Source organism: Penaeus monodon, chromosome 11, assembly GCF_015228065.2.
Source record: "Penaeus monodon isolate SGIC_2016 chromosome 11, NSTDA_Pmon_1, whole genome shotgun sequence".
Lineage (NCBI taxonomy): Eukaryota > Metazoa > Arthropoda > Malacostraca > Decapoda > Penaeidae > Penaeus > Penaeus monodon.
Window position 1 is genome coordinate 47,994,737 of NC_051396.1, and position 12,268 is coordinate 48,007,004.

General features: G+C 36.9%; 1 protein-coding gene across 2 annotated transcripts in view; it reads right to left on the reverse strand.

Annotated features, from left to right (window-relative positions):
* Nucleotides 1–805: 805 nt before the first annotated feature.
* Nucleotides 806–12,268, reverse strand: part of LOC119579013 (protein IWS1 homolog) — a 12,570-nt gene continuing 1,107 nt past the window's right edge. Inside the window, exons 1-12 of one of the 2 annotated variants that reach the window (XM_037926709.1) lie at nucleotides 11,155–11,184; nucleotides 9,761–9,953; nucleotides 8,698–9,510; nucleotides 8,304–8,430; nucleotides 6,654–6,803; nucleotides 5,876–5,980; nucleotides 5,509–5,703; nucleotides 5,038–5,268; nucleotides 4,644–4,806; nucleotides 3,319–3,421; nucleotides 2,940–3,054; nucleotides 2,153–2,443 (exon numbers count right to left, since the gene is read on the reverse strand). In XM_037926709.1, the coding sequence (XP_037782637.1) occupies nucleotides 2,321–2,443; nucleotides 2,940–3,054; nucleotides 3,319–3,421; nucleotides 4,644–4,806; nucleotides 5,038–5,268; nucleotides 5,509–5,703; nucleotides 5,876–5,980; nucleotides 6,654–6,803; nucleotides 8,304–8,430; nucleotides 8,698–9,464 (2,079 nt within the window). In that variant the 5' untranslated portion in view covers nucleotides 9,465–9,510; nucleotides 9,761–9,953; nucleotides 11,155–11,184 and the 3' untranslated portion in view covers nucleotides 2,153–2,320. Of the gene's footprint in view, nucleotides 2,444–2,939; nucleotides 3,055–3,318; nucleotides 3,422–4,643; nucleotides 4,807–5,037; nucleotides 5,269–5,508; nucleotides 5,704–5,875; nucleotides 5,981–6,653; nucleotides 6,804–8,303; nucleotides 8,431–8,697; nucleotides 9,511–9,760; nucleotides 9,954–11,154; nucleotides 11,185–12,268 lie in introns of those variants that run through there. The other variant, XM_037926708.1, reaches the window with a different exon arrangement.

Genomic DNA, 12,268 nt, shown 5'->3' on the forward strand with positions numbered 1-12,268 from the left:
TTATTACTCGGTTCACAACACTTTAGGTGAAATTGGTTTGTTTTGCCTGTAGTTTCTCTATATGGTGTCATCTCTGCCTGTGCTCATCTTGCATTGTAATTTGGTACTTGTGTTTACCTTGTGTGGACTTGGCCTTAAGGAATTATATTATTAGATTCAACATCCCAGTTATGACCGAGCCTCAGGAAATTTGTGCAAATCATTTATTGCAGATTTTTCCGCCTCTGAAATTTTTTTGAAACCTATTTGGTCACTCATTCTGTTCTTAGACATGACGAGCAGAGCCTATTCTAAAACACTTTTTAGACTGGTTTTGGTTCACTAATACCATTAACTGGAAAACTTTTATTGAATTCTTCAGTTGGAGTTTTACAAATAATGAAATACTTCAATTTTAGAACCTGCTTTATGCTGTACTAAACAATACTTATTCTAGATTTTTTAAAACAATCTAGCACAAATAAAACATCATATTTGTTGAAATTTGTTACCCATTATTTCTTACATAAGATTAAGATGTGGTTAATATATATTTAATATAAACAAGATTCCTATACTTGTGTAAAGATATATATACATTTCCATGAGGTTTTCAAATAAGAAACTGCACAAAAATCTAACATAAACAATAATTGCATTATGTATACTCAGATAATTTTCATAAATTCACTTTCTAACATTCACATGAAGGAATATCAAGAACACCTAATATTTACCATTTCAATATAAGCCATATTTAAAATTCACTTTTAATGAAGGGATAAAAAAAACTTCCTTCCTTTGGGTAATGAAATCAAGTACTAAATACAGTCAATAGAAATACTTTTTATTTCAAAATACGGAACAAGACAAGGAGTGATTCTCGTATATAGGTCATTGTCTGCATCCCTAAGTTTAAGACTGAAAGGTGAGCACTAATGAAAAAGTCATGTACAAAAATAAAGCACATAATTCCCTTGATACAACCAGCTGCAGTCCTACGTATTTTATTTTGGCTGTACTATGTCCATTCACTCTTCCTGTCTATTTATATACACATACTTGATATTCTTTCACGGTAAGTACAACCATCATGAGTACTTGGTTTCTGCCAGTTCTCATCTACATTCTAAAATTTTGATCATAAAGAAGAAGAAGAAATAAAAAAGAAACAATGCAACTGAAAGAAAATAATTTTTCTAATAAGGAACACAACTTGAGGCCTTTCATACTGATGTAACCCTTTTTGGCTCTCAGAAAACAGATGATATATGAGGAAATATGAACATGAAAAATACATAAATACTATATTTACAAGACAATACAGATATTATGTGCACAGAAGTTATGTTGATAGTATAGGGGAGCATACTTTCCAGATATAAATATTACTGCTCAAAGGATTACAATTACCACAACTTTCATTTTCTCTTACTAACTTTCCATTATTATCTAAGGGTGTCTATATATACCAGATAAGCTGGAATTCAATGTAAACATTTTACTAGAATGGAAATATACGTGCAACTGCAGTAATCAAGGACTGATGAAGACACCTTATTTCCTTTTATAATTCCCTTTTCTAAGAAACCAATTCTTTTAATCAAGAAAGACACTCGTAAGCAAAAACTCAAAACGTATGCACGGATGTACACACTCATACACACTCGCACATTTCTGCTTGCTGGCTCACTCACTCACTCACTTTCTCATGTACAAACATACACACATTTAACTTGCAGTCAAACCTACACATATACACTCACTCACACACTCACCCAATGACTTACTCTCCCTCTCTCATGCTTTACATGCACATATACAGATGCTTGTCAACAAAAAACACGGAGTATTAAAGTATTACCTTTCATATCATGAACATGCAGACACTTATATGTAAAACTTTAGGATCTGGTAAGGAAAGAAAGAGAAAAGGAAAAAAAAAAAAAAAGTGCTCCTTTGTATATCTTCAAAGTCGTTCTATTTGAAGAAATTTAAAGTTTGTGCATGAGTATGCTTCAATTGCCTATAACAATCCTTCACAGAACACTAAAAGGATTAGCTTATTTTTCTATAGGTAATGAAATGACGAAGCTTTCTATATAGCTTCATTTACAACTAAATAAACTGACAGAAAATAATAAATACTAAGGCTGAGAAAAAAGCATTCATATTGTTTATATTATCTTTTTTCTTTTCCTTTTTTTTATAACCTGCTGATTTTCACATTATCGGTTTATAACACTTCCAAAACCTAAAACTAACACTCCTTTATTCCAGCACGGTAAGGCTTCTTGTATATACACATACATACACGTATTTCACTAAAGTATTGTAAGAATTACAGAGCCATATTCCGCCCTTCAATACTGATTGCAACCGCTCGGCGAGCTTTCGATAGTCTTTTTCTCTCCTGGAAAGCTCGCATCTGCTTGTCTAGCCTGGTAATCTCTTTCTTACTTGTCTGAAAGTAATCAGAAAGAAGTTACTATTCAGAATACAATAAAATAACAGATAAACAGACTGCCACATAAAGGACTGAATAACTTGGCACCAATCAACTTCTCTCAACAGATGGCAATTGCCACTTGCTCAGATGTGTAGGGACAGTCATGAAAGAAAGGCCCACTGTCCTGGGCTCAGAGTTCTTTCCCAAGGTGACCAAAAAGATGGGCCCAATATCATATGGTGATTATATGACCCCCTTCCTCTCCCCCTGCCATTTAATAATACTTTTTTTAACTGTATTCTTAAATTATAAAATCTGCAATAATTATATTTATAATATCATACTTAAACTGCAGCAAATCTGCTTTGAAAACTGGAGAACATTAATTTGAAATCCTGATATTTACCTATGCATATTTTTCCTTCAGCATTCTGTTCTGCAGTAAACACTAACATAAATGTGCCAGCAACTACATTATCCTTCACCCTTATCTATACCAAACATAACTTACTCTGTTGAGATCAACTTCTGTCTGCCACTTTGGACGGTTGACATAATCTTTGGCTGAAGGGCGAGGGACACGTGCTCTGTAGCACCATCCAGGGTCACCTGGTCGCAGTGGTCGTCTGGGAATAAAGTTCATAAAGGATTTAGTTTTGAAATCATAGCACAAGTTAAAATAATTACTCCAACACCAGTCATTCATTTTTTATGGGAGTTCTGTCATGCATCTTACAATGTGACTCTATAGCAAATACTGTACATTGCAGTTATCAGACTGACTGAGAAGAATGCATATCATCCAAGTATTCAATCTCTGAATGAAGGGACACTACTTTCCAAAGAGCAATCGGGTTTTCAACAGCTCTGTTTGTCTGTATTCAACTTACCCTGACTCATCTGTCTGAATATCCTGTTGGTCTTTTCTGCTACTGCTGCCTTGTGACTGCTGCTGTTCGAGATCTCTCTCTAGACGTTCTTCTTTTGACAGAGCTGTAAATAGGGAGAAATGTCAGCTAAGATGTACAAGACACATAAAAGTATTAAAACTGTGTTAACCCTTTGGCAACAGCAGAGTCAGAAAGAAATATTTTCAAGAGTATTCAGTTTTCAAGACAATAGTTGTGCACCTTTCTATGTTAATGAACAAAAGAATTATATAAATATGAAAAAATTATATATATATATATATAATATATATATATATATAATATATATATATATATATATATAACTATATATATACACATATAATATACACTATAATATACACATATATATATACACATATATATATATATACACATATTATATACACATATATTTATACACATATATATATATACACATATATATCACATATATATCACATATATATCATATATATATATAATATATATATACATATTATATATTAATATATATATAATATTATATACACATATATATATATATATATATACACATAGATATATAGATATATAGATATATAGATATATAGATATATAGATATATAGATATATATAGATATATAGATATATAGATATATATATATATATATAAAATAATAATAATAATAATAATCATAACTATAGAATGATGTGGAATAAAAGGTACCTAAGCAGACTGGCATCAGTTATGGCTAGTGTTTGATACACATGTGATTATTAAATGAGAGACACACTAGTTACCTGTACTTTTTCTTTTCACCAAAACTTATCTATATCATTCCAATATTACTACCTATTTATACTTTATAATTCATCACTTTTCCTCCTTGGTTTCCTTAAAAATTCTAAAGTGACATCACACCCATTTAGGAGATGTGTTAGGGCTGATGTCAGCAATCATGAATTTTATTCTGAAGAAGTTAGGCTTGGCAGTGGAAAAAGTTTTGTATCATATCCTGGTAATATAGCCTGCCACAGGGCTGACAAAGAACTTTCTGCTGCTAGTGGAAGTTCTAAACCATACAAGTAACATTTTCTGAAGCAAGGTAAGAAATGAAGAAAGTTTCATGGGTGAAAAGCAAAACATAATGCAAAGATTCTGAAGCAAGAAAAAAGAAAAAGAAAAAGAGAGAGAGAAAAAAATAAATAAATATATAAAAAATAATAATAAAAAATAAATAAATATATAAATACTGCATTAATCTGATCCTACAAATATGTACTCACCCACAGACCAATTCTACATTCCATAAGTATGCACTTACATTTGAAATCATCTGAGACGTTGAATATTGGGCGCGACCACATGGATATGAGTCTTCCGCACCGACTCCTAATCATCTTTAACTCTTTGGGGTGTTTATACAGATACATAATAGCTTTCCCAATGCCTGAAGTCTTCAACATATCTTGGGATAGAGGTGGTAACTGCAAAAATACAAAATTGGCCAATTAAAACAATGTACCCTGAAGATGATCATAAGAGTAATGATGATGACCTATACATCACACAAATCTGCATGTGTGTTCTATGGTTGTTGTGCATGTGTGGATGCATATGGAGTGTGTGTCCTTGTGTGCCTGTGTGCGTGTCCACATGTGTGTATGTAAATATGGGTATATGTGTGACCACAAGTATGTCTTACACCTGTTACATACCGAAAGCAACCACTTAGTGACAGCGTCCCTGATCTTGACAGCAGGAAGTGACCGGTCTGGCATGGGAGCCAACCAGTCTGTCAGGGCTGAGAGCACGTTGGCATCTAAAAAGCCCTCAATCAGGTTCTGTTTATTTATCTGACTCATGGCAAGCTCCAGCATTGCAGATTTCTTGGTTGCTGGCAGCCGCTTAGCATTCAGCTGCCGGTCCTCGTCAGCGGCTTCTCGCATCTGGAGGAAGGAGAGGGAACAGCTTTAAGGGCAAGCCACTATTGTCCCAAGGTGTTCAGAATGGCTGGACAGATGGGAGTCTTTTTACAGCAATGAACCTATTTTAAACAGTATATCAGTAGATCAGCTTATCAAATTGGATAAACGTGTTCAAAAAAGACATTCAAATTAACTACCTAAACTACACCTGTTCACACCAATGGCAACAACCATAATCATATGACAAATAAAGAATCTTACCTTCCTAACAATAATGGCTATGTGTTCCTCATTGTCATTGATAATGTCTACATTATTTTTTCTTCTCCTGTGCCTTCCTGCCTCCTCCTTCTTCTTGGCCAACATGGCCTCGAAATCATTGACAAATTCCTCCTCCTGGTTTCTCAGCTGATTCCGAATGGCCTCATCCTCACTGTCTGACAGCTGAGGCAATGCCTATTCCAAAGCAGAGATGGTAATTAACTAGCCAATTAACAAAGAGTATAAGTATGAAGATATATATTCATATACAGACAGTCAATCAAACACATGAATGCATACATACAAGCAAAGATCCATATACATGTAAGTGTGCATGAACCATAAGCTCAATGCTATTCTCACTTACCTCAGCATTCTGTTCGCCTTCTGGCTCTCTGTTGGGTGCCGGGCTTCCAGCCCTACTGCCGGCCTCATCATTCTCACTCACTTTAGCCTTCTTTGCAACGTTTTTCTACAGGTAACAGGAAAGCATTATTGGCTGAAATTCTATACCTGCAGCTTCTGCTAGTACCTAAGAGCTACTGAGGCTGGTCAAAAGCATGCGAATTCTAAATAGCCACATGGCCAATGGACTACCCAGACACATCATTTAGAGCCCTCAAAGAGATCAGTATCATAAACCATCAACTGTTATGGTTGTGGCAAATGATCTGTGGACTAGATAGTTGTCGAGACATACTTGTTGGTGGAAGAGGTCCCTATTAGGGACTCTTCCTTCAAAAAACTAGCCAAAAACTGTGTGAATGCAGATGCCTGGCAACTAACAACTGAAATCATTGAACCAGCAGACACACACACACACACATACACACACACACACACACACACACACACACACACACACACACACACACACACACACACACATATTTGCAGCCACAGCTACATCCCATAACCACATGCTCACATGCATACACCCCCCTCCCCATGCACACATACACACACTCTCACACACACACACAAGACTTCTCTCACTCACCCCTCACTTTTAACATTCTCACTCACTCTCAAACACTTTGCCCAGCTATACAGTACACTCTCCCAATGTTGAAGACGTATCATGAAAATCACAAATATAAAACAACTTATCAGCAAAAGCAACACAGTCTCCGCCAACAACTCACATCATCTGGGCCCGAGTCACTGTCACTGCCACTAAGTACGTTCTTCTTCTTTGCTTTCGGCTTCTTGCTCGATTTCGGAAGGTCGTCGTCAGAGTCACTTCCTGCTCCGCTGCCACCCCCACTCCCACTCGTCTTCCTCTTGCGCTTAACCTTTGAAAGTCATTAACAGCCTCAATTAGGAATATACTGAGTCAAGATAATAACCTGAAAAATGATAAGACCACATGGATTTAACTCCGAAGTTAAATATGTTATGTGACTAACCAGCTATAAAAGACATATACAGGGGATCCCGGTTATTCATTCTTTTACTCTTTACTCATTGGTTGCATTTCACTCTTTTGTCATGAGGGTTTGGAGAGTTTACGCACAGATCTTCTCAGAAGATGAAGAAGAAAAAAAGAAGAAGAAAAAGAGGAAGACAACACAATGCGAAATCACAAACAAGAACTACAGTATACATAAGCAATCCAAGTCTAATGTCCAGCCAAATAGACAGGATGATATCACCACCATCAATGCAGTCTCAGGCAGTGTTGACTCATTAATGGATAAAGACTGTTGCAAACCTACCTATGCATCGACACATTGCAATAAGATGAAAATAATAAAAAGGAAAGTGGTGAATGCACGGCTGATAGTGTGGACTCTTAGGCTTTCAATTTTTCAATTATAATTTTTTTGTTTAATATCAGAATATTAGAAAAATTTCTCTAAACATTCACCAAGCTCATATCAAAAGATGTTGTGTCTATTGGAATGTGCACACATACATACATTTCTCTCAGAAGTTGTTGGTTTGGCCAAAAAAATCATAAACACAGTAACACTTAGCATTTTAAGGTATCCCAAACAAGCTGGCAACTTTATATATGTAAACACAATCACAACTCCAAGATTTCAAAAGCAAAAGCTAGAAGCTGATGACTTGTCTTTTTTTTTTTTTCTAAAAGGCTTCACATCGAACATAGAATGCAAGAGGATCCTCACCCACCCACCCCAACTATTCCAGATTGCTTCATAAGTAACCCACTGGAAAATGATGAGACAGCTAATGATCCTAATGATGAGACGGCTAATGATCCTAATGAGACAGCTAATGATCCTAATGATGAAACAGCTAATGATCCTCTCTCAGTCTACCTGTGCAAACTCTGACCCTCACTCCTCACCCCTCACAGGAAGTGACCCCTTCAAATTTGTGTGTTTGTGCATAATTCCGTCATGTTTCACAACACCCAAAGTTTGCATTTCAATTTTTTAATAACTTTGCTGTGATAAAAAACCCAGGTATTATCACTTGTTTAAGTGTTATTTTAAGAATATACACAAACTATATGCTTGAGCAAACTATTGAATTTTAGTCCTTGTCCACATTACATCCTTTCATAGTTTATTCCTAAGAGATATTACATATAGCTATTCTCTAAATCGTTGTTAATCATATTTTTCTGATCCATATTTGTAACAAATATCAGGGATCCCTTGTACTACTATATATACAAATTTTGGAAGCAGTAAGTAAAACATTAATGATATACAAATGATACAAACACTAATGATACTGTAAAGAACTGTGAAATGAGTGAGCTTCCTAAACTTTTATATGGCCTGAGAATATTCATCAAAGATACAGAATAAAGCACTTACTTTCTTCCGCCTTCCTTTCTCAGATCCCGAGTCGGAATCGGAGTCTGACAGCACCCTCCTGCGCTTTTTGGGGGATCCTGAGTCTGACCCACTTCTCGATCTCGATCTTGAACGGCTGCTGCCACTTCTGCCAAGAGCAAACGTGAAACTCAATGTTGTTTAATATGCATTCACATACGTAAATTACTAATCACTGCAGTTCTTTCAAAGTTCTCACGTGACTCTTTATATGCGTGAACTGCTACCTGTTTTCTTTTCAAACCCCCAATACCATAAAATATATATATATATATATTCTAACAAGTATTTCAAGCATCAGGAGTAGCAGAATTGAACTTCGATTGCTCATCCCAAAATCCAAACTAAGGCATGCAACCCAAAAACGCCTACATACCTTGCCCTGCTCCTTGATCGTGACCGGCTTCCTGATTTACTTCTTGACCTTGACCTTGAGCGTGACCTTGAGCGCGATCTTGATCTGCTGCCTGACTTGGCTCTTGACCCTGATCTGGACCTGGACCGACTCCCGGACTTGCTTCTTGATCTCGACCTGCTTCCCGATTTTCCCCTTGACCGGGAGCGCGAGCTTCCAGACTTGCTCCGGGATCGGGATCTGCTTCCAGACTTGCCTCTGGAGCGCGATCGCGACCTACTGCCGGACTTGCTTCTGGACCTCGATCGCGACCTGCTTCTAGACCTCGACGCGCTCCCCGACTTGCTTCTGGAACGTGACCTACTTCCCGATCGGGATCTGCTTTTTGACGTCCTTTTCACGGGCGAGCCACTGCGAGACCTACTGCCCGACTTGCTACGAGAACGAGACCTAGAACCACTACCAGCTCTACTTCCAGACCTTGACCTACTTCTCGAGCCACTCCTCGATTTACTGCGAGACCTACTACGGGACCTACTGCCCGCCCGACTTCCCGATTTACTCCGCGATCGAGATCTGCTTCTCGAGCCACTGCCGGCTCTGCTTCCAGACTTGCTACGGGACCGCGACCTACTGGGTGAACGGCTTCCCCCTTTGTTTCCACCCTCTCCTTCAGAGTCCGAGCCTCCAAAGACTTCGTTTGTAATTTGCTGTTTCTGGTCATCACTTCCTGCAGGAGACTTGGGGCCATTCTTGCTTGGACTCGCTTCCTCATCATCGCTGTCCATAACAGAGCGCCTCTCCTCTACTTCACTGTCGCTTCCACCACCAGATCTTGAAAGATTAACAGTTAACATCACATCTCAAAATCATTATCTTTCAAAGTACAAGAAAAAGAAAAAAAAAAAGTGTGTAAATATAATCTGAAGAGAAAAAAAAAAATCAAACCATAAAAAAAAATACTATATCAAGAACTATTAACATAAAATCTTTACAAATAAACTATGAAAATAGAGACACTTCTGTCTTTGATCAACTTGGACCTAAACCAGCTTGTTATCAAAACTAGAAGCTAAGTAAATACCTCTGATCAGCTTCATCATCAGTGTTGTTCCCACGGCTACTGCCACTCGATCTGCGTGAGGCTCTTGATGAGGCCCGTGATGCCCTAGAAGCCCGTGATGCCCGAGACGCTCTAGACGTCCGTGATGCGGCAGATTTAACTGACTCATTATCTGAGTCAGGCCTAGCAGCAGCTGGACTTCCTCCTTCATCCTCTGCAACAGGAAATAGTGGATCTCTACTCTGTCTCACATGACCCATTCCACTAGACTACTGTGTTTACTTTTCCCTTTCAACTATCCTTGCATATGGCTTACCAGGAGATGAAGATAATCATATTAGAGACAGTATATGTAATGGTTCCATAACACCTGCAGTTCTGGTTTTGTAAATTTCCAGTCAAAAGCCTACATATCTACTCCTATGACAAAATCTATACATATATTTCACAACAATATATATGAATGTTGCTGATATTTTTGTCTATTACAATGTTAGTGGATACATCTGTGTTGGAAACAAGTAACATAAAAAGGCAAAAGTTCAATCTTTTTATCTTCCACCTAAAGTTGTAAGATGTCTATATCAAAATCAACAATAGGTAGGCTTGTACATTTCATTATATAAACTTTTGTAGCTTCCACTGCAGTACAAAGACATGATTAAAAAAAAAAAAAAACTTTTAAAGCCAAAAAATTCAATCAGCAGCCTGAAGATGTATAAAGCCTTATACAAGCTCATGCATACACATAGTCACCCACCCATCCAGCCACACACTCATATCCACAAACTATCACTCTACTTTAAAGGCCATCTACTTTTCATTACGAACACAAGACAAAAAATGTCTATTTCCTTCTGCTAACAATGTGAGCAAAAGCTGACTCAAAAGCTGACTTGACAAGCTCTACATACACAAACATAATATAAACAATATATACATTTCTATATGTTTCCATGTTTCCAAAACAATAATGATACTTAATTATTGCAAACTTACAATACCTAACATTCAACTTGGAAATCTTAACCAATTCATAATGGAAGACATGCTATCATGTCATGGAAAGTCATACTCATGCTTCTATCACATCAAGCATGGTCAAACCACAGTAATAACTTGCCACAGCCAAGAGGGTAAATTAATGTTTCCTGTGCTTCTAACTCCTCACTCAAGCATCTGACTGTTTGCCCTGATTAGCGCATTGTTTTTATGACACTGGAAGACCTATCGCAAATGGATTAAATTTTCAAAATTAAGTTACTTATACCAGGTATGTAATACCTTTACTAGAAGGGTCTATAGTTGAGAATTTAGCAATATAGAAATAGCAGTTCAGTTATGGTGGGGCAAGGAGAATCTGCAATAGTTATTTTATCAACAATACCCTTTTCATGCAAATGATATAAACTTACTGTGGACTTGTGGAGGAAAAGAGGTGGGGATCACTGTATGGATTGGGAACAATTTGAAATTAATAACATTTGATAATATTAACCCTTTGCCGATGGGTGGCATGTACACACATGCCATGGTATGGCAGGACTATCTGCTAGGGGCATGTATGTACATGCCATGGTGTATGTATGGACATGCCATGAGGTTTTTTTTTACAATCATGGTAAAATATTATCTTTCTGCCACTGAAAGTGTGATTAAGTCGTTTTTAACACTTTCTCAATTTTACTATGCAAAAAAAAAAAAAAAAAAAAATCAACTCCATGATGCCGCACACTGCTTATTTTATTCAGACTGTAGACTGAATAATGATCAACTATGGAGTCTATATAACAACAAAAATACCCTTCAGTCTTGATTTATCAGGAAATATGGCAAGTAGAGACTTTAGAAAATAATGAAAACTGAAAATACAACATATGCTCATAGTATTACGAAGAAACGGCATGGGATGCTGATATTTGGCATGAGTGGTCGCGCATGCTAGGGCGACGATATAAGCCCCTGGCAGCGAGACCCGGGCCACTATGAATACTACCCGTCGGGAAAGGGTTAAATGGATATCTCAATCTCAAATTGATTAAAGCAAAAGCATATGGCACTGTACATTAGTGCATACCATGCTTAAAAGTCCTAAGAGCTCTGTCTAGAATAAATCTGATATAAGACATGACTTTCAGCATGCAATTATCATCTTATTTCATATAGTTTCCACCCTGTTCTAAATGTTAGAGCCATCATTTTTTTTATTGCAATTCAGTAGATCTTCAGATCATCCTGACCCTGACAAAAACTAATGGAAAAGGTGTTGGTTTGGCAAAAAGACATAGCAGCTGTTTCATGTAAACCAACCTAATACCAGCCCATACAATTGAGGAAGACATGAAATATATCAGGGAAATTGTAGGGGGAAAAAACATAAAAATAATTGAATAAATAAAAGTTAATCAAGTGCTAATTATAATGGAGTTCTAAGAGAGCCAGCAGAATGTCACCCAAGGGTCACCATGAAGTAGCTTCAACAATATATGCAAGATCCAACAGGTGGAGATTGCATAAAGCATCCTTAAG